Raw genomic sequence first — 26,727 nt, 5'->3', positions numbered from 1 at the left:
GGATACAACGTTTTTCATCACTTCGTACTCTGATCGGTATATCGAGTCAGTGAATTCATCCGTTGTTAATATTTGCCTATTTGCCAATATCGATGCGATTATTCTGAAGGCAAATATCGTTATTGTAAAGCGTTTCTTGAACGATTTCTTCCATTCAGCATTCTGAAGAAAGCTGAAAGGGTGCAATCCTTCATCCTATAATCATCCATGCAAAACTTTTTAATTTCCGCCTTGAAATTTCACTATAAGCCAGCACAGCTTTATTGAGCTAGTTTGTCTTTCATTTTTCGAAAGATTAAGTGCACCTGTATTTAGGAGACATATGAGACAGATAGCCTCTCCATATAGTCACTAGAATGTGTACGACCCACTAGAGTTTCAAGCACTGCCTGTTAACGTGCCGAGACGCTACTTGATATGCGAATACGTGTACCTACAGTTACTACATGCGGAGTATTCATAAAGTGCCCACTTTTATGCTGATGATCATTGGAAAATGCAATCTCCGACAGAGCATCTGAAATCTGAAATCCGCTGAAAGTAATGACTTAAACGGGATGATCCCGACTTGGGGTCGATGCGATGGCAGATATATTCATAATGAGAGTGCTCCCTCGAATAAGAGTCCTCTATAAAAGCTACTAGTTTCTTTCTACATATTCAGAAGATAATGCTAGTATAAACTTGATATAAACTGCATGCGGATTTTTCAGCATCTCTCAATATTAAAATGGAGGCCTCGTGGATAATCCATAAAGAGTCTACAGGAGTGAAAAAAGTTCTCGTTCTTCTTTCTGATTTTTCCTTAGTCTGAGAATTAGTGTATATTTTATTTTATTTGATCTCTGATGAGAATTATTTTTTCATTAATCTCTATACTAACTGGACGAGAGTTCTCGATGCATTTTTATCACAAGTGTTTCTTGCGCATCGCGCAATCGGCGAGGCTTCCATTATTTTAGCATTATCGATTTTGAACGTGGAAAATGCATTGTTGCAACTACACGACATTTAATTTGGTGCCCGTTTTCTTTGTGCTCAAAGCAACCAGCGGGAGTGTACGATGAATATCAGACCGCTTCGGATTTTTTCACGGCGCGAAACTGCGCGCGCGCGGCCTCTTCAAAGTGCGGGATTGTGGCAAAACGCCCGAGAGAGTTTCTCTTCCAGATATTAAAAACATCAGAACATTTCGCGAGACAGTCACCGCGTGAAGAACTCGCGAAAGTCTCGCGAAAATTAATAATGGTGCCGAGATTGGACAAAGCGAGAATGCTACGACATTTTTAAATAAAAGTAGATACGAACGTGAAACGAGGGTTTGTCATATTCTGGAAATGACAATTCTTTCGAGAAATACGGGAACTGCGCATTCATTAATCCATTTTATGATATAATGTAAACGGATAGGTTTACATTATAGAACAAATGAATGAGGAAATAAGCGCGCAGAAAAGAATATAAATTAGCTAATTAAACCGCGACTGGAATGAGCAAAGCATGTTACTAATGATAATATAAACGATAACTGACTACAAAATCAATATTTCTGCATAATAAAATAATTTCATTTTTTTCATGAAAAACTACATTAAGTGTGAACTGCCTGTAGTATTTGAAGAATCGCGTGCGTATTATCAACGTTGCTTTTCGGACGACGAAATGAGAACGGTTGGAAAAGTCCGGTAATGGACATAGCGTAATGCGTTTATCTGTGATCGACTAGAAACCGAAACGAGAATAGAGTTGGTTATCACCTTTCCGTGGGAATAACTCGTTGACGAGCTAATTCTCCGCGTTTTTCATTGCAGCTGGAGGAAAACGATGTCTTTCGTACGGTCTGAAATCCACAAGCACAAAATTCAATGCAAAAGACTTCTGATATTAATTCCATAATATCGTTATTTGCATCTGTTGGCTTTCACGAGAATAGCTTCATTGTTACATAAAAATAAGATTTTACGTGCAGAATACCTCGAGTCCTCTCCAGTTAGAGATTCCTTTTAAAATCGATTTTTACTTAGCAAGAATTATATTAAAGAAGCCTCTTATAGTATAAGACTCTTGATTATTTCTGTAACCGAATCTCAAATTGTAATCTTGTTAAAATCAAAGTCTTTTAATATTGTAATAAATAGCAAATTTTTTAGTCTATAAATTTTCTGGAGCTTTATATGAAAAAATCTCTAAACTTTCTCTGACATTCATTGCTAATAACTTGCAAAAGGTATTGGTGTTTTGCCAAAAATGTTAAATTAAGTTTATGATCGGGACGATTGCTGTAACTTATCTTTATAGATGCAAAGTGAAACTGTATCGAGCGGCGATAGATTGCAAGATTCTGGAGAAATTCCAAATCCTGCTATAATAGTTATACGTACGTGTAACGTTTCAGATATGCGATGCATATGTGGAAAAGTTCCGAGAGATAAGAATGCAGAATCAAGATATTTGCAAGTTTCTGGAAACTTGTATCTATAACGACGTCTTATTTACCATTTTCATAGCCTGCACTAAATCATTTATATATAATTTTGCGTTTCATAGTTATCTTAAAATGAATAATATAATATAAATTGTCTGCACACATATTATATCCGACTAAAATAATAATTTCAATTTTTTAATGTTAACTGTAATAACTCTGTGTGTGTGTGTGTGTGTGTGTGTGTGTGTGTGTGAATTTTATTATTTTAAAGTTTAAAAAGATTCGACACAAAATAAAATAAAATTTTAAGAATACTTTTAAGTTAAACATATTCTGTTACTGCAAATTTCTATTTGATTAGCTATTTCATGCATTTATATTAAAAACACATGATAAAAAATATTATTTCATTTAAAAATGGAAAAAGATAACATTTAATTGTAATAAATTTACGATAGAAAGCAAACAGTAAAATATAACATATTTTATCGTATTTGTTACATAAAAATACAAAAAATTGTATTCAGGAAATCAAACATGAAACTCTACACGATTAATAAACTCCTCGTTGGTTCACAATGCGGAATTTTTTATCCGGGATAATGAACATGCCAAGCAAAAAAATTTCAAATGCATGATATAATGTAGGCTGCGCGCTCTTTTTTGTGCTTTCTGCTTTTAGCTGCCTATTGTTAAAGCAACTGAATCGAGCAGTCCGGCCGCTGCAGTAAAAATACATGACGCAAAAAGTTCGATTGCATTTATTGGAGCGAATCGTTATGTTTAGTTTCCGGTTCTTCTGAAACAGCTCTCTCTCTCTCTCTCTCTCTCTCTCTCTCTCTCTCTCTCTCTCAAGTTTTGCTAGCTTTCCAATATTTGCACGGCATCGCAAATTGTTCGAGATCTTCAAGAATTTGACCACCTTCGGTGACCATTTTCGACATCGCAAGAAGCTTTCGAATAACATCGTATATCGAGGTAACTCATGTTCAAGCAGTTTCCATATATCTCTTTTTAATACAATAATTTCTGGAAATCAAAATGTTTATTAAATTTTCTTTTTCTGTATTTTAAATAAATCGTTGAGTGTTGGTCATAAAAATGATCTAAGTATATAAGTATAATGATATAAGTATATTTCTATAATACCTTCCTTGATCACTTATGTGTGCAAGCATAACATTTAATTACTTTTACAAGAGACGTTTTAAATGTTTTCCTTTGTAATTCTCTTCTTTGAACCATGAGTTATCTTCGACCAAAATAGTTGTTAAAACGATAAAAGCAGTTGGATTTTAATGCTTTCCCGACTTATATCAAGTACTTCCATAAATGGTTTGGTTCTTCGAAATGGAAGAATATGATTGATACTATTGTTCCGCTCAACGGCTCAATTATCCGAGAACAAATAACGCACTGACAATCAAAAGATGAAAACCAAGATGAAAATTGCGATAATGTGCGAAATCGTTTCAAAGACATTCCGTAATAACAGTTTGTGTTGAGAATGTTAACGTGAGATACGATATAATAATGTAATATCGGAATTGTAATAATGACATCCATCATCGCGCACGTAATAATTTAATAATTGATTATAATAAATGTTCGGGCCATCCGTTAAGCACATTGAAGCATCAGTAATTATAACCACAATTGGTAATTAGGCATTATTTCAGCTCGCAGTCGCTTCCATAATGGATTTTCCATTGGGATTTGACTGAAAGCTCGTAAGAGATTTCGAATGAAATTTGATGTATGCACGTATGTGCGGATATGTGTCAGGAAGATATTGTGCCGTAATAGCGCCATCGCTAAATGATTAATACTGCGATTCTTTAATGATTCCGTATCTGATGATCTATTTTACAGCCGATCATTTCATTCCGCTCTCTCACTAATTTACTTTTACAGCTGCTTTCTCAAGAAAATTTTAGTATAAATGATTATCAATATATACCTATCATTTGTGACATAGTATAAAATGTATAAGTATAAATGTGTAATAAACTGCAAAAAAGGCGAAAATCTCCGAATTTTGCAATATGTAGCATTCTGTTTCTAAAAGCTGCGGATGAAAAAAATAGCAACGAATGGTTTTTACGATTATTATCACTCTGATTTTAACGCGGATTATTCAGAAATGCCCTTTCATCGAACCGCAGATATTTCGGATTACATGCACGAATATGTTCGGACCATACGTTCGCCTTCACGTTTTGTTCAACTCTCTCAAAATTCCGGCGGAATATCAACTTCATAAGGCATGAGATTAATCGCCACCATGTTATCTCGTCCGCTCGGTTACGCTCCAATCCGTTTTCAGCCCATCGCTAAAACGCAGGTCAGTTTCAAAAACCCATAGCGCTCATTCCCCGGACTTAGGGGTCAAAGCATTAAATCTATCTCTTACCTCTGAAATAAAGTGTTCCAAGTTAATTTAAATTAGAGAGAGAAATATTGTGGAAAGATATATAAATTTGTGTAATACAAATGGTCATTTACACGCGCGTACACAGAAAAAAAGTAAGTGTCACATCAAAACTTATATACTTGTATATACGCAACAATTTATAATCTTCGTAAAAGAATTTAATAATCTTAAATTTCAACTAAAATGAAATAATGAAATTATATCATGTTAAACGAAGAAAACTTGCTTGAATAAAGCAATTTTGTATAGTTCAATCAGGAAAAATATATTTTTATTATTTAAGAATAATTTTCTTGAATAGAAAGGAAACAATGTTAAATAGAAAATAACATATTTTCAAACTGTTTTCGCGTTGTGCGTTATGTTCAGTTTAGATTACCATCGCGCGGCTGTCTTCGCGTGGAGGTTAACAATTTGGTAGAGTGTGATAATTGTGCACATAATAAATAATAGATATAAGATATAATCCCGTCAACGTGAAAATACGTCTCTTACCTCCACGCCCACGAAGATCTTATTTCGTTATTATTTGACGCATTTTCTAGTCGAGAAAATAATTATATTGTATTCTTCAGGTGACAATTGTAATATTAAAATAAGATTATAATATAGTTGAAATTCAAGATTATTAAATTCTTTTACGAAGATTATAAATTGTTGCGTATATATAAATTTTGATGTGACACTTACTTTTTTTCTGTGTAGAAAGTAATAGATTAATTAAGTATTGATTAGATGTAACGTTTTCTATTCGCTCATTTTTGCATAATTGCTTTCACTAGTGCAGATTTATAGAATTTGCTTGTCTCGTTTTATCACTCATCCATGCTGCTCATTACGTTTTATTCTCTGCCGCGCATTTCACTGTTATCACGATGTTTAGTAGCCCTAATTAGCTTAGACACACACAAACGCCAACGCGTTTGAGAGGCCCGTTCCTAATTGCGGGCGTTGACTTCCGAATTCGATATTGTTTCTGCCGATACCACATTAGGCTTCCCTTAGGATAATCAGATATTACACCTCCCATATTACGCACACTAATATTACATGCCAGATTCCTAGATGAGAATTTAGAGTGCATTTTATTGCTAGCATTGCAGATAATTAATTTACATGTCATCAGTATGTAAAATAAATGATAAAATAATATTAATTATTTAAGAAGAGAAAGTATGCCTTAAATCAATATTAATTGCTATTATATTATTTGCTTCAATATAATTTATAGACACTTTTTTTATTTTACTTCTTTCATATAATGCAAAAATTGTGTCGAATTTCATATTAATTACAATTTACATTAAAGCATGGTTTTTAGTAATGAAAGGTAAATGCTTTTAATTTAAATATAATTTAAATATAAATTGAATGGTTCTAATATATATTAAAAATTATATACGCGTTTTAATATATATACATAGGTTTGAAAAATATTCTTTTGCTCATATTTTTCCGTATGTACTTTTTCGAACAAACACTGAGAGAATGTTAGGCGAAACTATAATTCGTTTCCGTGTTTGAGAACATCTCACTCAAATCTCTGTGGAACGAACGCAGCAAAAGAAACAAAAAGACATTTCTCTCGCAGTCCAGCGATTCCATTTTTTCTGCTCTGTGTACAGAAAGAAAATAAATACAGCTCGCGTGCATCGCATTTTGCTGGACAGATTTCAACAATCGTGCCTTTTGCAACACTTCCTCGCATCGCATTTTACGTAGCGCTAGTTGCATTTAAATGCAACGAAGGAGGATTCGCGCATAATCCTACCTTATGTTGTCTTCGTCAACGAACATTATGACTCCTCTGGCGTTGTGCTTTGAGCTCAGGTGCTCGATTATTCTGTCGAAGTCCTCGGTCTTGGAGTTCCTCAGAATCTTCTCACTGACTGCGACGCAAATGTTGTATGCCGCCGTAAGCGCAATAAATTTGGCGATGCCCTGGAAACAGAATCCCAAAAAAATGAGCTGCTTCACTGACGAGGAATTGAATTGGCGCGATAATACGCACCGAATTGTCCATGTTCATGATTAATTAATAAACGAAAATAATTAATAAACGATTATACACAGGAAACATAGGAAAATATACGAAACTTCTGATGCATTCGACTTATATTTACACACTCATTTATCATGTACAATAAATCCTGAAAATTTGCATGAGAAATTGCGGCCATAAAGTAGCTGGCTGTTGTTCGGAGTGCTCAAGGAAAATATATGATAGCAGCAAACCTGCGCTCTTCCAGAAAGGTGAAGTTAAGTCTTTCTCATTTTTGCAACAAAAATTTGTCCCGTGATCCGTAATCATCAGAATTTTTCATATTTTACGCTAAATGGTTCGGATTACGAATCAAATCTCAGATGTAATCGAATAATCAAATCTCGAATGAAATCTGAAACGAATATACGAGTATAAAATTGCGAGAGTTTCATCAAATTTCAAATAAAATGAGATGTTGGATTATACAGATATCTATAAATTAAATTTGTAACAATTTAAGTGAAATTTAATATTACATCAAATAAAATTTAATGATTCAATTATCAATATGTTTGATAAATATCTATTTAATAATTATATAATTTAATTGTTGTTCTTGTACGATACAAACCGCGATACGACAAATAATAAAATAAACTACTTGTTTCCTATATTTTTGCAACACGTGGTATACACGCAAATAAATACATCGACGCGGCTCGTCTGTCTTCGCGATAGCAGCTGCGTTTCGTGATATATTTCTCCGCTCGTACATGTGGTTGAGAAACCGCACGGAAGGAAAAGATGGTCGAAGAGAAAGAGATGCGGGTTGCACCGAGTTGCAACCGCAGATGTTATCGGCATGTTTCACGGCGTAATAAAAATCGTCACGATATATCACGGTATGACGGATGAAAATGTATCTCCCTGTATCCTTGTGATTTCCGAGCATTATAATGATTACTTGATGCAGCAATTCTCGCAGTATTTGCCGTAATTTGCTTCTGAGCAAGTTTAAATGTTCATTCATGATATAACGAGCACGATTACACTAATTGAGGATACAGTAGTATATTAATTACGCGAATTCCGATTATCCAAATTACCTATTACTGGATTACCGCAATCTGGACCTTCTCAATTAAAATGTTTCGGAAATGTTAATTTATGATTATATATGTACTGATCTCATGTGCTTTAGCGAATTTACATTCAAACATTTTTAACTCTTAAATTTAGTTCTTATTATTAATATTATTCAGTGTCACTATGCAGTGAGCATAAATGCCTCCAGTGTAGCTTTTATTTCTCTGACAACGCCTGGAACTAGTTTTCTATAGGATTAGGACTTTCTTTTATTGTCTATTGTAAGGGTGACTAGATAAGAAAGCGGAAATTGGTGAAGTTGCCCAACATCCCACTGTAGAGAACAAAAGGTTACGATTCTGTTAAAGTCCATATTGTACGATAAAAGAATTGTCCAGCTATTCACTTACGTATCTCATGAAATCGTTCTATTCTTTCGTGAAAAAATTCCTTTGTTTCTAATGGCTTAAAATTTAAGAAAATACTTTGATTCTTTCGTTAAGAAAAGAAATCGGATTCAACTTTTCCAATTAATGTAACTTTGAGTTACTAACTTTTTGATTTTTGTAAAAAGATAGAAAAAATAATTTATTTAAAAATAATTATATCATAAAAGTAGAATTAAATGGGAAAAAATGAGAAGATATGACAGAAAATTAAGATACCTGTCCAGAGGTACGATTCAATATACTACGGGTTTAATTAGTACACTGTAAGGAAAGGGACAGTGACAAAAGAGGAAACAGACAAACGACGTAGTTATCCGAGAAATAACGAGAATTGCTACGACAAGAAGATGTTGCTCTATCGAGACGATTTACTTAACGAAGCTCAGTTCCTTTAACAATTGGTCGCACCTGACCTCGTTCTCTTTTTTTATTTCTACATGAGTCCAATCTTTTTTTTAGATCTCTTTGCTTAATACGAGCCTCATTAGGTATATTTGCGTCTAGGAACAATCTTGAATCCTTGACGGTTTAAAATTGCACGTGATTCTATTTTCGGACTGTGTCACTCCAGCGAATGTCAATGCTTCAAATGCTTTAAATTCGCATTTCTTGTAATGCCAAACGCACAGTACATATTAGGATAGATAAAAAATCTCATTACATCACTCGCAATAAGTTCTTTTTATTAGCAATCTTTTTTCGCTGTGATTCATATGATTCGTGCTTTTCGTTCTTTAATACATAATCCCATACACTTTATCTTGTGCCATATAATCGCTTTAGGCGAGCTTACGCCCGCTGAAATATGCACCGCATTTGCAAGCCACAACTGCACCATACGCCCAATATTAGTGAAAGAATTTTGATAAAAATTCAAAGGTAGACGTTCCGTTATTCTCTTTACTGCTAATGTGATGGAACTAAAATCTTCTGCGTATAGACATTTCATAAAATATTTCTCGAGTCTACAAAAGATATTGTCCGTGTTATCCAATGTCTGCGGATTTCCTTAAAATTAAAATATGTTTTTCTCATTATTATATTTCATTATTTAAATTGTTATTTCTAAAATTTATTTAATCAGATGTATTTCAGATTGGCATTGATGCATCTTTTAGGATTGACGCGATCGATAACAAACTCACTCACGTGAAGTAATTGTCGGGCCATCGTGATACCTGGTAGAGATTAATTAGGCTGATCACTGACACCAGTTCAATTACTCGGAACGCGATTACTACTATTCCGTCTGGAGTCCTTTCGAGAGCGCGCACAGCCAGTACAATTCATGACATTAGCAAATTTGCACGTTCCAAGACGCGAAACATTCCATTGTCACGAACATAGTCAGAAGGCGACCATTCCAGTATAATTGGACCATAAAATCGTCCCTCGATCACGACGAATATGAAAAATTCTTATGCTACGTTCACCAACATAAGAGAAATTGCCTCGCCGGTTGAGTTACCACGTTCATTGAATTATTATATTACACCTATTCACTCGTTCAGTAAATTATGCGCTGCTAATGCATATTAGAATCTCGTTATTGCGAAAGAGTTGCACTTATTTGAACTTGTAAGTATGTAATCGCGCGCGAGAGGTAAGTGACTGATAAATAGTGATTTCCGCTTCAATTACCAATTAAATATCTAAAATACTAAATTTCAAATATTAAAATATTAAACATAGATATTCCAGTTACATTAGTTGTCGACATAGTAAATTTACAAACTTTACTTAAACTTTATAAATGTTATTATATAAACATGAATTTATTATTAATAGAAAAGAAAAATTTATACGGCATTAGTGAACTTTTCCTTTTTCTTCTATGCACTATGCGATTTCTTATGCAAGCATCTATAATTAAGAAACGATGAATTCAAGCTGAGCGCGGAAGTTGACCAGAAAGTTTTACTTCCCGCAATTTTTGTAAGATTGGACTGCTCCGGTAATCTTCTTGCGCACGGAATTCCTCGTCGCATACTAATCGACTAATTTAAGCAGCGGATGGCGCCTTAACATCGAATTTTCTTGCTTGATTGCGCAATTAGTTTTCTCTCCGCTTGTTAACGCGGTCGCACATAACGATTTTATATCACGATTACTATCGTTATGATGATTATTTCTTGACTTAGTATTTGCAAAAACGTGCGATTTCATAAAATAATGTAATCAAATGTTTCATTGTGTTAACATCTATTGTGTAGATATTATATTTTTATCAATTTTTAAACACTAATTGTATCTTTCTCTCTCTCTCTCTCTCTCTCTCTCTCTCTCTCTCTTAATATGGCTTAACATGCCTAATTGTAATAAGGAATGATTTACAATAATTAGAAATTCTAAAGTTTGCCAATCTAATTGTATTGTAATATATAGATTTGATTATTGTTATTTTAATACAGAAATGCGCGTTTTCATTTCATACATTGTGAAAATAAGACCATTATTACCCATCTCTCGTTATATCGCGTTATATTACAATCTTGTAATTATTACAATGCAATTTAATATGTTTCGATATCAAACAGGTAATTGTTAAACCGATATTTACAATCTAATTCAAGAAAACATATTACGTTATTATTCTTTCATCAACATATTCCTTCTTTCTTTCGACATTTCTGTAAAATATGATGATAACAATTTCCAAGAAAGAATTGCATAATTGCATGAAATAATTGCATGAAAGACGTGCGTAACATCTCTATAAAGAATATGATTTTATTATCGTCAAAAACCAGCTTTTTGATGGTGTGACAATTAAATACAATACAGAAACCATAATTAAAGAAATTAGAAATCAGGATAAGTATCTGTTTGATTTATAACGTGTTTACTCCTTCGTATGAAATTTGATATTTACCTTCTCACCATATTCACCTTCCACAGCTACCGTAGAAACGTACTTCCAGCCAAGGAGATGGATCACCTCGACAATCGCCTGCGCTTGAAAATTGTCTGGCGGCACCACTCTGCTGAAATACTCGAACCGGCTCTTGTCCGAGAGCTCGGTGCTGGTGGACGCGTAACTCACTTGCGGTATCTGCAATCAGAAGGATAGTCACCATGCAATTAAGAGACTTGGAAACCATCACTGCTATTACTCACATTTAAAAAATACCAACGTTAATCACATCGCGCAGCTAAAAATCATTGCTATAAAATTACCGACGCATAGCACTCGACGTATTATAACGCGTTATAATGCATATCATTTTCTCTTGAATTAATTTCCAAATCTTGTTCGTTTCAACTGTAAAATATCGTGTCGCACACATAAAAGCTAATATCTTGTATCATATGATGCGCGACCCTGTTTCTCGTCACGGATACAAGAAGAGCTGGTAACTTTACAGCATCTATGCAGGCAGCGTCATGAATCTAATAATCTCGTGCCTTGCTGAAAGTGACTAAGTCTCCCGTCCCCCGTCCTCTTTGGCTTCTTTGGCTGCAACGAGTAATTCCATTTTTGCACAAAGAGCGTGCGCTACGCTAGTAGGGATAGTTTCTCGTTGATAGCATTGTTCCTTAACGGATGTTATTGGCATTATCACGCGTCCCTATCTTCCGCTCATATAACGTTGACATATGCGCCAAGACCGACAATGGCACACGAAAGCTGCGACCGTATTATCGCTCCTCGTATTAATTTGCATCCATTTGTTTCGATAGTTGCCGTTGCCATTGCCGTGACCGTCACGAGGTGACTGATGTGATCTAAATTACGAGGCTACACAAATCGATCGAACGAGACTTTATTACCGGGTCAGGTCATCGGCACAAAACTCATAAATGTAATATTATTAAAAAAAGAAAGAAAAACATATACTAACATATGGATAAAAACATATGGATAATATAAATGAAACTTTTATCTCTCGTTATGAATCCGTTAAATTTGTATAAAATCTGCCAGCAATCAAAAGGAAATTGCATTTTCATTTTATTATTGACATTAATTGGTATATGTGTTTTTAATTATTTCAATTTATATTATAATTTAAATTATAACAATTTTAATAAATGCATTCGGCGTGAGATATCAAAAGGAATTATATGTATGTGTAATAATAAATGTTTTTGAAACTTACAATGCGCCTAGTTTTCGCTCTATAATCATTACGTTACTACAAAGGATTAATATACTGTGCGCTGCGACAATTGTCTAGCCATAAACGAAGCAATTAACTAGAATTAATTAGTTAATTATTGTCTCGAGAGAGAGAAAGGCCGTATTGTCGCAAACAATATGGTATGAATAATTGCCTACGTTCTCATCGTACATTTGGCCTTAAACGCGACTGTTTAATATCGAGTTTTGTTTCTTAATTCAGTAAATTGCATTTACCGAGATAAAAATCTAATTACGGTTACAACTAGATGCTTTCAAAAAAGTTTTCCGTAGTCATCAGACTTCCATCACAAGAAATCGAATAATTTTTATCGAGGATGCCGTCGCGCAGCGGGATTAATTACTAATTAAGATATCTTAATTAGAAAACCTAATGTATAATAGGTAACCTGATGTTACAATAGATACCTAATTAGCACCAGTAACAATTAGATCTCTGCTCGATACCATCATTGTCTCGTTCCGTAAGCCATTTCGTACTTGAACTCAGCTATCGATATCTATATGACTATCGAATTTCTGTGAGTGCAATTCGAGCCGCGCTAAATTGTTTTGTTTTGTAGAAATCACAGGAATCCGGTAATGGATAGTTATTTGGCTCCTGTTTGTGGGAAAACGAGTTCACCGGCGTGCTGCATCGGCATGTTCCCTAATAAAGATGCGGTCAATTATATGACGCAGTTGAGCTCAAGCTTAAACCTACGATTACATGCGCGTGGAATATAATTGCATGGTGATTATTCATTAGTTCTGTCGGAAACAGTTTACTGTTTAATTGATTTTGGACTTAATTAACGTTTTATTACTTCGCGGTCACATCGCTGTGTGTCATGGTCAGAACTCAAAATATATCTTCGACTAATCAAATCGAATTAGGAAGTAATTCCGTTTGTATTTCCAAAATATCATATTTCTATATGATTTTATGATCAAGATTTTTTTAAAATTAATTAATTAAGGAAAAAGAGGATTTCAAGAAACATTCATCAATAAGTATATTAAGTATTGCAATTAAGATATTAATTATCAGATGACTGAGATATATTTATTATATAACAATCTCAGAGAGTGAAATTCTGCAGTTATTAACAAAGGCTTTATATTTAACTCTATATTTAATGCTCTATAGAAAACGTTCAATGCAAACGTAATCTTCTGAAAATTGTTTTAGATCTCTCTACTCTCTGACTAAATTGTTATTAATAGTACCGGCACACCAACTCGAATGATTTTCAGTATTTCTCGGTAGAGTGACGCAATAAGCGGGTGCTGTTTGAAATTCCGATGAGTATACAATTGTGATTCGCAGTTTGCTGTCAAAATCGACCTGAATGTTTAAAGCAACCCGTCGAAGAAAATAATCAAGATGGAGTAATTAACGAGAGCCAGTCGAATAAATAGAATATTTAATGAAACAAGTCGCTATAAAAGTAACCATCAATTCATGTAATTGCACATTGAGCAGCGTCGTCGCACTAAAGGACGTAATTATCTCGATTATTCTCCTTAGTTAATAAAATAGACAGTAAAATAGACAATAATTATAATTAGTATTATTATTGTTGTGTATACATTTGTTCGCAGACTATATATGCATTCGTATCACGATCAAACTTGATCTGCTTGCAAGTTTCACTTTCCCTGTTGGTCATATCGACGGATAAATTTTAAATTTGTTTTTTGCTACGCGCAGTTGACATAATGCGAATATGTACGAGGTGCAAAGGGTTAATTGCATCCTATGGCATACAAAGGAAGAGCATCGCATAACCATCGAATGCAACGGGCGCCTTCATACCGGGAATCCTAACGAACGAGTTACGTTTGCTATGTAAATTAAATGCAACGCGCGCGCGAAAGTCTATGACGTGGCAAGGATCAACTTAGGTTGAATAACAAGTAAAATAACAAAGCTATTCTCTTGGGCGCTTGAACACGTCCAAGTCGAAATTTTTCGTCATAGCTATACAAAATACAAGTTTCTAAAAATATAAAGTATAAGATTCTGAGTCTGTAATTATAATCTTGCAAATATCATTAATGATTTTCCAATTTCAAAAATTGATATAATAGCAACGTTTTAAGTTCCCCGTACATTTTCAATATCTATTCTAAATTATTTCTTTTCAATTCTGCATCAGACAGAGTCTGAAGGTACAATGCTTGAAAAATAAAGATAATTTTGTATTTTCCTTTGAGTACACGAATAGATTTTAATGAAAATACCAAGTTATGTTGAATCCGATAAAGTTATTAAGCATTTTCAACAATGCCGTCTATATTTACGTGATTCCTTTGAGCTGAATGGTAAACCGGTAGAGAAAACCGCGGAAATATTCCGCGGATGTCTTTGTCTGCAGTAAAAACACGTCGGCGGAAAGTGAACTGAAAAGGGTACTTGGCTTTCGCCGATAAACAGAAAAGGAAGTAGTTTTCAAATCCAAGTGGGTCGTTATAAAATAATGAGGGAGCGATAAAAGTGCACGCGCAATAAAATCCGGGGTAGCACTCAGCACAACTCGTGCAATGAAGCCTGCATTCTTGTGCGGTGTAAGTCTTATCTGCTATCTTTTCATCCGCATTAATAGAACTCGAAAGTTTAATTCGCGACTAGACTGGGAAACTTCAAATTCTTATTATATAAAATGCATCTATTTTGACTTCCATGTAATTATTCAAATAAAATATATCTCTGAAATTTTGAACTGTAAAATTAGCGACGTATTTATAATCATGCATTCCTCAGTAACAATTAAAACATATTTTTCGAATACAATAAATAGATTTTCTATTATTTTATGCAGAAAATTTGAACTACTATCTGCAGTGTCTGACGCAAAGTGCAGAACGTGTAAAGAAAATAAACGGAGTTTTAAGTCATTCCGTAAAGAGCATCTTGCATAAGAAAGACATTTGAAAAATTAAGTTTTGCGTATTATTATCATACTTTTGTTACTTATCTATGAATAATGTAAAGACTGCCGTAAAACCCGGACGGTGTTCCAAGATTGAATTATCCCACGGAGAATCTGCGAAACGTAATCGTTTGCATTTCGACAGGACCCGCGACATTCGTGAGATCTATTCACGCTTTCGGCGTAAATGGCGGCGGATCGATGGAGCGTTTCGATGGCGACGAAGAGAAGTTTCTTTCGCAACCCGATTTCGCGCGGATCACTGGATTCCTTTCAACGAACTCGTGCTATGCGACGTCTTTTTGAGGGCGTCACGTAAACGCACAGGGGTCTTATCCGAGTCTGATAGGAAAGGGAACGATTCCGCGACGTGGGAGTTGCTCTTCCCGACTTGATCTATGGATGGATGACTATGATGGATAAGTTACGCCATCGTCGTTACCGGTCACGAAGTTTTGACAGCGCCTATCCACCCTCTCTCGAAAAAGCCGACGAAATTGCCTGCTCGACTCGTCGTAGCTTCCCCTTCTTCCTTTTCGAACTCAACCTTTGTAACTTTGGTATCAAAAGAAGCTACGTTTTCACGAGTCTTGTAAGGACCTGTCGATACCCTACCGTGCTTTCTACGAAGCTGCCTCTTGAATCGACTATTTTTCGTTTCTCAATCGCGATGGACATGCATGGCATGATACGATGTCTCAAACGAGAGAAAACCGAAATTATGAAATGCACCTTTGCTAAATCTTACCTATTTTCTCTTGTATATTTTTCATATTTTAGATTCTAGTTTCACATGGAATTACATAGACAGGATTTATATTTATTAAGTTGCCCAGTAGTTACCTTGAATAGCCGCAGGATATTGGCTACCATGATAGAGACTACACTGAATGCAGCACCTATCACGCCGGTTACCGGCTTATGAGGAACGTAGGTGGGCATCTTGCCGTTCTCGCACTTGTACTCCGATATGTCCTGAAATAAAGAAAAAATATCAGGTTACTTTTTTTTTCCGGCGTGCTGAAAATCCAATTAAAAAAACATTTAGTTTTATCAAACTATCATTTAAATCGATTTTGCGAAAATGTTGAACGGAATCAAAATGCAATTTTCACAAGGGCATTTTCGAAACTCTTAGGCGCTCCATTTGCAATCCGTGTCCTCCTACAAATATTCCTGAAACCTTATATCTACCATTCATATCTTTCCGACTAGGGGTGAACCAAATATATCACGTGAACAATATATATATCCTCTATAGAAACCTATAGAGCTATATCTCATATTTCTATAGTAAATTCGTGGAGGCGAGCGTGAAAAAAAGCAATTAAAAGACTTTTTTCATATATAGAGACATTTATAATATTTTTTATGCAACTAACATGAAAATATAATTGCAAACTCAAAAGATACGAATGTGTACCTCGATCGAATTTGCGTAATCATTAAAAAAAGATTTATTTGAAATCTCTCTTGGTACATCTATTTGCTCGTATAAAATGTGCCATCTAAAATACTCGTCTAAAGTGCCCGTTTAAAATACCCATCTAAAATGCAAATTTCCATACGTTTACCACTCTGCTCTTCCTCCGTCCGACGGAGAGGCAAATTTTCGTGTGTGACTGCTGCGACAGATGAAATTTGATGACAAAGTTGCGACGGAGTTCGTTTTCGTTATGCGCAACTCGGTCACGCTCGTTAGATCATTTCTATGGCATATCCTACGGTACGCAATTAAGGAATCCCATGCAATTTCAATTTTGGTGCGCAAGTGCACTTGCCGTTACTGTGCGTCGGACAATCGCGCGATTGCACTTCCATCTGCATGAGGCGGATAGTCGATAAACAAAACAATTACAGATTCTCTTCCATTCGCTAATAGAATTAATCCCTTGCCGCGGCATTTTTCATATGGCGTAATGATGATTACCAGAGAACTCCCCAGGGTTGATTGAGCCGTTTTTCAATCAATCAATGAAACGATAAAATTATATGTAATATAAATAAAAATGAATAATCTCTGTGTGACGCTTATATATATATATATATATATATATATATATATATATTTATGCAAATTTGCAAATTTTACATGTTTATTGCGAACAGCCATGTAAACAACCGTCTTTAATGAGTTAAAGACTTAATGTAAATGGCAAATTTAGATCGCTGTTAAGAGAAGCAATTCGTACCATAATTGTAGTGACTATGAGAAGGAACTATATGATTTTCAGGTACAACGTGAGTCTAACACAGCCAAATTGCCTTTGTGTTATTTAACACATAGTTTACACTGCTCGTTATAACAACGAGCACTGTTTTGCTAACGTTTTCGGAACCAATTTAGATCCCGTTGAAGCTGTAGCTTTTGAACGAACGAGTAGTGTGTTCGATGTCGACGAGAATTCCCGGCCTCTCCATCGAGGCAAGTGCGTTTTCCCCGATCTTGCGCCATTAATCTTTTAAATGTCGCGGAGTATCCGGCTATTTAGCGCAAATCGCGGTAAATATATCACGCTGCTTAATTTTTAAGCCGGCCGGAAATTATTCTCGCAAAACTCGCAATCTAAGGATTTGCCGCAGGAAAGAGATAAAAGATTCATTTTGATATAAATTCGTTCAGTAAAAATCTATATAAAAGCCAAACAAAATTAAATCTTAAAAATTTATTGTTCCAACTATTACACGTAACAGCTCGGATTGTTTGCATTTCTCATGGTTCTCAATAAACTTTCATAAATTTGAAGATAAATTATTTTTGCAATTTTTAACTCTATTTTTCTTTGCTTCATTAATCGCTTCATTACGTTATACAGTAATTTAATTAATTTCTTGCAACATTTTGTTGGCATTTGTTTCGCCAACGACAGTATGAAGATTGATCGCAAATTAGGAAAAAAAACGTTTCTGTAAAATATATGCAATAACGTCAATTTTATCGATTTGACAGTTGGATTCGTTGTTGTGTGATTTCATATCGCGCATTCAGCGCATTTATGGAAACATCTGTTCACAAGGAGCTTCTGGCGAAGATCCCGGAAATACTATTCTTTGGTATGTCGAGAGATGATTTAAATATTGTGAGACAAACATCATAGATGCTGGACATACACAGCATGCGCGCGCGCGCGTACGGATGCACAGGTGTATATTCCTGTGAGAAAGTTTTCTGAACTGCTGCATAAATACTGAATGCAACGCGTTGCCACTTCGAGTTATTTAAATATCGCATGTGCCTCTGGGTTCATGACATATTAATGCGACCTTTTTTCGGAGGTAACCTGTCGTGTATATGTGTTTACGTTACCGTAACGGCAATGTTAAGTAGCGTAAACTGTGTGTGTCGCCACGAAGAGGAAAAGAGGCAGCGCATTCATGAATTTATTACACTGAAAATATTCCATTACGCGTTATGAATACATGCTCCACATATACATATACGTCACATGCACTCTCATTTATGCGATGGAACAATAATAATAACATAATTAAAAAATCGTATATAATACAGGAATAGTCAAAGAGATGCTATTGAATATAATTTATTTTTACTGAAATAGAGAGAAAGAGAGAATCAAGTTATAAGTTTAACATAAATGTTAAATATTTTTAATGTAATGAATAAAATAAATAAAAGTAGAAAACTTATATCAAACTTTTATATATAGTGTTCTTTCTTCGATATCCTAAAATGTCCATCGATTCTTTAAGTACATAATTTACGACTAATCATTGTTTGATTGCTTTGAATCATTCGAGTATCAGTTGTATCCGACATGATGAACGATCTGTAAGATACAGAAAGCTATCAGTCGGCAAAACGTGATGGCTCTTGAATCATGGCATCGTTCCAAAGTGTTCGGCATTCTGAGTGCGTTTTGAAAGAGACCGAAGGCTAGAAAAAGCCGAGATTCGTACCTTGGTATCCATAGATCTCCCTTCAAGGTGGCATGTTCTCCTAGAGAGATAGTCGTTTCCGTTCGAACGCGAGAAATAAATCCAAACACCGGATTCGAGCATGCATTATTCACGCCAAGAAAAATGCATTCAATCCAAAGTGGAAAATAGAAAAGACGAATTCAATCGATCGATTGGTCATAAATTAAACGCATTCGAGAGTTACCACTACATATTTTCAGAGAATTCCATTTGGATAGCTTTTACGTAAAAAACTGTAGCTTTTATCATATTTTTGAAATGACGGAATAAAACTCTAATATATCTTGAGGAAAAAACATCATATTCTAAATCGTAAAGTACAGTCGTTTTAATAAAAACATTATCTTGTAAAGATATGAACACGTGTCGTGCAATTTTATGAAATTTTTAAAAATTCTCATAATAAAGTATCTATATTCCTATCGATTAAAAAATTTAACCATAAGTTTTCTGTATATAATCTACAATTCCTAAATATAATACATGTAGGCAGAGCAGCGGAAACAAATGATGGAATTCAATCCTACTTTCATTGGAAGGTGAACGATAAATATCCGCGTGGGAAGAATAATTTATTTCTAGCAGTCATATGTAATGCATGATGGGGGAAATGAATCAATGTAGGACGGTTATGAACAGTGTGTAATAGTGACAATACGGATGAATGTTGCACACGCAAAAGGCTACTTTTATAAAAATCTATGACTCCCACTTGGTACTTCATGATTTACGATCCTCATGTGATAACTGTTCCCAGGAGCGCGGTCGTGGTACTAGATGGGAAGCAAAGGCAATTGCTTGTCAGGAAACGTAGAAAATAAATGGCTTCCAGCGAGTGTCGCGTCGCGCGAAATCAAAAGGTGGGACTTTTGGCAATTGCGGACACGGAAGGTGATTCTTCAGGAATGTGCAATGTGTCGCACGGTCGAGATGACATAATCCAATTTTGCGGTCCGCGACAGAAAGTTATTGCATCCGACAACTTTCTCTCTTTATTACTTACATAATTAAGAGAATAATTAAAACTTGTAATACGATAGAGCATAATTAAACGTGATAAAGGATAGTATTCTCACCTCTCGGTAAATTAATGTAAGACTCGATAATTAATCTTACTGGAAAACGGAAGGTCATGTTCAGCCAATGTATCGCAACCACATAAATTCATACATGTTTTTTCCTTTTTCAATTAAAAGTTGATTAAAATTTTTCTAGCATAATGATTATGTAAATCAAAGACTATAAGACTAAAACAATGTACTGAGCTTACAGTCCCATTTAACCTACTATGAAGTGCAACATTGAAATTTTGATTTAAACCCCTTAAAGAGAAAAGACAAAATCCTTCTTTCCATTTGAAACCATCAATGTTGCAGGAATACATTCGTTCGCGTGCATCGAATATGGAAAAAACATATTGTATTAAATTTCAGATGACAGAAAATAGATACTAAAGTATGACTTGCATGCAATCCTCGCACAATATAGTATAACATGTCAATCCCAATTTCTCTTGGTGCTCCGGCGTGCAGAATTTATGCCACACTTCGTTCCTCTGAGTATCACGTTGCCTGCGGCGACGTAGACTTCTCTCTTTCAAGTTCGCGAGATAAATTCTCGACGTGAATAAAAAGGAGCTGGGAGCGAGAGTGACTTATATGAATTTACTATGATTCCATGAATCTTACTCAAGCGGAAGTTCCACTTTCCGCGATGAATACATCTCTATGTTGAAATATTTCCCAAAATATCAAAATATTCTCGTCGCGAAGGAATGTTTAATAATGATAAAGTCGTTTGTACATTCTACTTTTTTGTACATTCAATGCACTTCATATATTCCCTTAAACCTATCTTCTTGAATGACTTTCGTACAAAAATTTTTTAAAAAATACCAAAAAAAGGAGATCCACATAATTTTAACTTAACGTTGTTTATTTTAAAGTAAAAATGTTCTTCACAATTTATGTGCATCAAAAATTTCACACCTACAAGTTGAATTGCCAGTTACAGACGGATAAAGTGGAGTTAAGACATTGGAGCGATTGCTAAATTGAATCCGCTTCTGTCGTCGCGCGAGGAAATAAATTGAATCCGCGCGCGGATCGTCGCGAGATACAAACGTAGAGCTCACAGTTGTAAGTCCCCGACGAAAAGAAAATATTACGTACAGCGATGGTACAATGTCGCCAGAATTATTTTCATCGTTGCACGTAACTAGTCCGCCGGCACGCTCCGGATCGCTTTCGTGCGAACGTTCCCGTCCTATATCACGTTCGACCGGTACGTGACTCACAATTAGAGACACATTCCCTATCTCGTGCCGCAGTTTTTCTGCGTAAAGTTTTGCCGATACGCTCGTGTCAATTGAACGTGGCTGGCATTACGTGCGTCGAGATGAAAGGCAGGTTTAACGGACGGGGAAGCGCACGCGATCGAACCCGCGAATTCCGATCCGGCTCTTTGGGATCTCAGTTGGTCGGCCTTTTTGCCCTCCAGCCACGTGATGGTCCTTATCGAGGGGCTTCCTGTCAATGGCTTTCTAACTACGGTCGATGATCCTAATCCCCAGCGCATGGCCTCGGAATATCGATTCCTTCCGGTTTACAGTTTCAGTTCCTGGTGTATCGATCTTTGGATAATCGCGTTCGCAACGTTTGCGATTTAATAGTAACTATTATTAGTATTAGGAATTATGCAGAGATTCTGTAAACGTGTTTCTTATTCTGTATTTGCTGTTGCTCCCAATTTGGCTACTCTCATGATGAAACAGGATGGCGGTTTGATTGGTCCTTTCATTACGTCTGCTTTCCATCGGTGTTATGCGCTGTGATGACAAACTAGAGGAAATGGTGTTTCGGTTTTCGATTTTTCGCGAATCTATGAGCTTTATTGCAGTTCTTTATTAAGCAAAGTAATAACGTTAGTCGAATTTTGCAAAATATTCTGGACTCGACTGCCATATGTTACGATTTGATGAGAAAAAAGGAAGAAAAAAATATGCAGCAGCCCGTATGCGAGCACCAATAAAAATGTTCTTTGCGTGGACGACGTAACTACCGTCATATCGGCACGACAACGGTGTTTAATTCTCCCTGCTGTAAAATATCCTCCACAAATCTTTTGCAGACTTGGATGAATAGCGCAACACTGCGGAAAGTTTGCAAACGCGATTTTGTGTGACCCTCCTTCGATAACGGTCCGCTCTTTACAAGTCCTTTATAAAAATTCTCTCTTTGTTCGTGCATAAAAGATTGTGCATATGATTCGATACTTTCATGTTATAAATTTTACAAAATATTCTCATAAAAAAATATCTCTTTCGGTTTCATGTTTTAGACTATTTCGCAGCGAGAAACAAAATTATTAATCCTGCAAACCCCTATAAGTTACTATAGTTCCAAAAATAGATACTGATAGCAACTACAATTTTAAGTGCAATTTTAGTAATAAAATTAAAAAAAGGAATGCTTTTATGGAAATGATATTCTTTAAAAATAGAATTAGTTACATTACTTTTAGAAATAGAAATATCATTAGTTATTGCGTATTAATAAAATCAGCAAATATTAATAAATATCTTTAATTTGATTTTAAATTATATCTAACACATTTACTTACAAAGTAATGAAATAATTTGAGAGAGAGAGAGAGAGAGAGAGAGAGAGAGAGAGAGAGAAATAGCATGCAAATATAGCAAAATAATTTTTCCATTTATTCTGTGCATTTCTCGATTTTTTTAATTTACTATTGCTTAAACGAAATATTACAAAGCGCTATTGCGAAAAAATAATTTTACAAAATATTCTTTTTGACGAGGAGAAATGCGAAATGTAAAGCGTAAAATATAGCAGCACGAATAGACCGCTGTAGATCTCAATTAATTTATGATTAATAATCATGAAAGAAGAATCGCGCGATATTCCCGCTTCGATTGTCATCGCATGTCAATTTAAACGTAATTACAAGGGCCAATTACGTCAACTGCGTTAAAAAAAATTATTTGACAGCAGAGTCCGCAATTTCCGATTCATATCGGATTCTTTCGCCGGCGGCCGGTCTTTCTATATAGATATCAAAAAGTGCTGGCTGGCGGATCTCACCTCCCCGCTCTCTTTCATCCTCGACACATCGTGCCTCTTCGAGCTCGGGGTTAACTGGTCCCAGCCGAAGAGTCGATCGATGACGCGGAATAGTTACTTCCTATCTGTGAATGTTATGCTCAATTCACGCTACTAAGGCAGCAATGATTAATAAAGACCAAAAGCGCGAAGTCTAAACAAGAGTTTTTCACGTAATGCATTACAACGGATATCATAACATTTCAGTGCACAGTTATTAAATTATTGATGCCAATAATATTATATTAGTACGAATAACTTAGGAATATAGTAAAGCCAGTAATCCATACTTTTATAAATGTCAAAGAAGTAATTAATGTATTGTTTTACTTATAAATGTGGAGAAGAAAGAGTGCTTGTTATTTTTTTAAATATAATTAACAGGTATATTTCGTGATTTTTTTGCTAAGCACCGTGAGATGGAAAATAAATTGCGTCAAAACTGTGTCGCACAAGCGCTGGCAAAAACTGCTTGTAGACCGAGCAGCTTCAGCTCCAGGCTTCAAGCAATTTACTAGTGCACGAATTGCTAGAAGTAATTAGGTCAACTATTTTTACTTGCTAGAGTAATCAAATAATCTTACTCTCCCGCAATCGTTAAGTAATGATCAGTTTGCCGAAAAATAATTCTATTGTCCCAAAACGATCGTTGTTTGAAAGAATACTATCTCTTTTCCCTTTGAAGAAACAAAATATTCCTTTCATTATATGTTCTAACTTAGATCGTCAAATTAGGGAATTCTTTCAATGCTCATAGTCATTAAAATATACTGCACATAAAGCTTATCATGCTATAAATAGCAGCCCAAAGTTATCCTCGTCCATTTCGCTGAGTCGCAGTAGTAAAACCAGACGTAAAATTGTACTTAGGGCAAATATAGCGACCGTAAAAATATGTTTGCGGCGACAGTTGCTGCTCTCCAGACCAAAGGTGATTTCGAAACGCAAACGACTCACTTAATGGAAACGCTTACTTTTCTCTCACGAATAACAAGTTGCAATAAACAACCCTTTAACAAACAGCTACATTAATTTTTAACCGCGCAATTTCAGATGCATAGTATACGTTTTAAGAGTTTACAAGTTTTGAGAAAAAATTCAAAACGAGAGAGGGCAAGAAATAAAATTGTCCCTATGGAAATATATATAACTTAAAATTAATTAAGCTTGCATTTCAGTAATGAAATGCTTAATATTAAAAATGAGAAAAGTAATAAGAGTAAGTGTTTTCAATCCAATTTTTGAAGGAAAGAGAGGAATGGAAATTTAATTTTAAATTCTTTCAGAAATACTTTGCCATCGAGATATCTTTCCCTGGAGAGCATCGTATGGAATTCGGTAAAGTTTCGATATAGCGGTGATAAATTCGAGGTACGAACTATTAAATCGCTCCCTGGACACGCGGATTGTCAACAAAATGTCATTTTTATAGAGGCTGATGCGGGTTTCCTAGGCACCATTGACGGGTGACATTTGATTCGTCGATTCTACGATTGCGTAATATAGGTGTACACGTGCTTTATCCAGCAAGGACGAGATATCGATTTCCATACGATAACCAAATGTGTGTTTTAGAGAAGGTCATTCTGCCGTTTAATTAATCAATGCGTTACATTTCACGTAATAATTGTGTTACGTTCTCATGTAATTTCGTTATTAATTACATTATTATTTAAACAATGGTCAAATAAGTGGCTGCGTAACATTGCAAAATATATAATTTCTTTCAAGTGTATGACAATATATAATACGATGATTGTTACGATAATATAATGTACATATTGTGTGGAGACTATTATATACTTTTACGTAAAATCCAAAATTTTTGAACATTTATTGTAATTAAATCTCAAAAATCACTCGGCTACATGCGTTTTCTATTATTTTGCCTCTCGTTCTCCACGCAAAAATGCAAAATGCAAAACTGGCAAAAATAAATGATTAAAAAAACAGATTTCTCTCTGCAGCAGCGATGAGAGAAAGCATTTTAATTGACACATCGAACAGCTCTTATTCTCACCGCTATACCGCAAATTTCGGAAAATAAATCTTTTATTTAAAACAGAATATTTATTATGTTGCACTATAATGATGAAAATACCACATTTTGTACACATACACTTCAGTTTTTTCTCTTTATATAATAATTTAAATAATGGAACAGCTACTAATACAATTTTACGAACAAATCGATATATTAATAATTTACCACAGCATTAATCATAATTTTTTTTATGACCGCATGTGTATCTACTTTTATGTCTCCTTCGAAATTGGGTAAGAATGTTAATCGCGTGATTATATTGCCTGGCGATAATTTTCGTCACTTAGGACGATTAGGAAAGCGATAAGGAAGTGGAGCGAACGCAGGAAGTTGAAGTAATCAATAGTGACGCTCCGTTAGGGTCTCTCCATGCGCTATTTTGGATTTTTCGCGTCACTCACTGCTTCTTGTCCAAAGTTCTCGTCGTCCAAGTAGCTTCTTGCAACTTTTCACGGTGATCAACATCGTTGACGGAAACGTCGATGATGTCTAGCTTCTAGGTCGATAAAGTTCACAGAATATTAGTTTTACAAGAACTTTAGCTTTAGACCCTCTTACAAGAACGTTCACGCTTTGTAATACGAACGACTCCTCTTTTCCACTGCAATTTTTATATACGTGCTTTAGTAGATCTATTTTAAATTCTTCGTACTTTCTTGCGCTTTTCTGTACCCGTATATTACCGAACTGGCATCTACTTTGAATAGACTTTGCACTGCTGCCTTGCAAGAGAGTTCTTGAATCTCAGTAACTCGTTTCGTATGCGTTCATGTGCGTCTTGAAGTTTTGTCGCAATCTCGAACAGTTTGCAATTCCTGCCTATGCCTGTCGAATTCGCAAATCTTGTTTAGCCAGCGATTTTGTTTCGCGGCACCATTGCTGCTCTTTACGCGCGGTTGGTCGGTTGGTCGGTAGCGAACAAGTCCGCGGGGAAAGTTTCTAAAATTGCATTTCGCGCGATGCAAGGCGACATCGTAAAACTTGCACTACCAGCCGTCAGTGAAACTAGGTGGTTAAATCAAATATCGACAAAACTCGTCGAGCTCCTTTGTAACGGCTACGGAATACAATAGCAACAGCAAGCACTTGCTGCGTTACGAGTTGATTTCACCGTCTGCAACAATTGCGCTCTCGTATCGCGCGCTCTCTGCCAACTTGTTAATATCTTTCATTATCGATGAAATGC

The 26,727-nt window shown here is 35.3% G+C and overlaps 1 protein-coding gene across 10 annotated transcripts in view; it reads right to left on the bottom strand.

Moving 5' to 3' along the window:
* Nucleotides 1–26,727, bottom strand: part of LOC105277228 (metabotropic glutamate receptor 8) — a 101,863-nt gene that overhangs the window by 35,230 nt on the left and 39,906 nt on the right. For all 10 annotated transcript variants that reach the window (XM_026968572.1, XM_026968573.1, XM_026968574.1 and 7 more), the window contains 3 exons: nucleotides 16,281–16,412; nucleotides 11,254–11,433; nucleotides 6,634–6,803 (listed from right to left, as the gene is read on the bottom strand). In XM_026968572.1, coding sequence (XP_026824373.1) covers nucleotides 6,634–6,803; nucleotides 11,254–11,433; nucleotides 16,281–16,412 — 482 coding nt within the window. The remainder of the gene's footprint in view (nucleotides 1–6,633; nucleotides 6,804–11,253; nucleotides 11,434–16,280; nucleotides 16,413–26,727) is intronic.

Source organism: Ooceraea biroi, chromosome 3 (genome assembly GCF_003672135.1).
Source record: "Ooceraea biroi isolate clonal line C1 chromosome 3, Obir_v5.4, whole genome shotgun sequence".
NCBI classification, from domain to species: domain Eukaryota; kingdom Metazoa; phylum Arthropoda; class Insecta; order Hymenoptera; family Formicidae; genus Ooceraea; species Ooceraea biroi.
The sequence above is the reverse complement of the archived record's forward strand: the minus strand, read 5'-3'. Positions and strand labels throughout refer to the sequence as shown.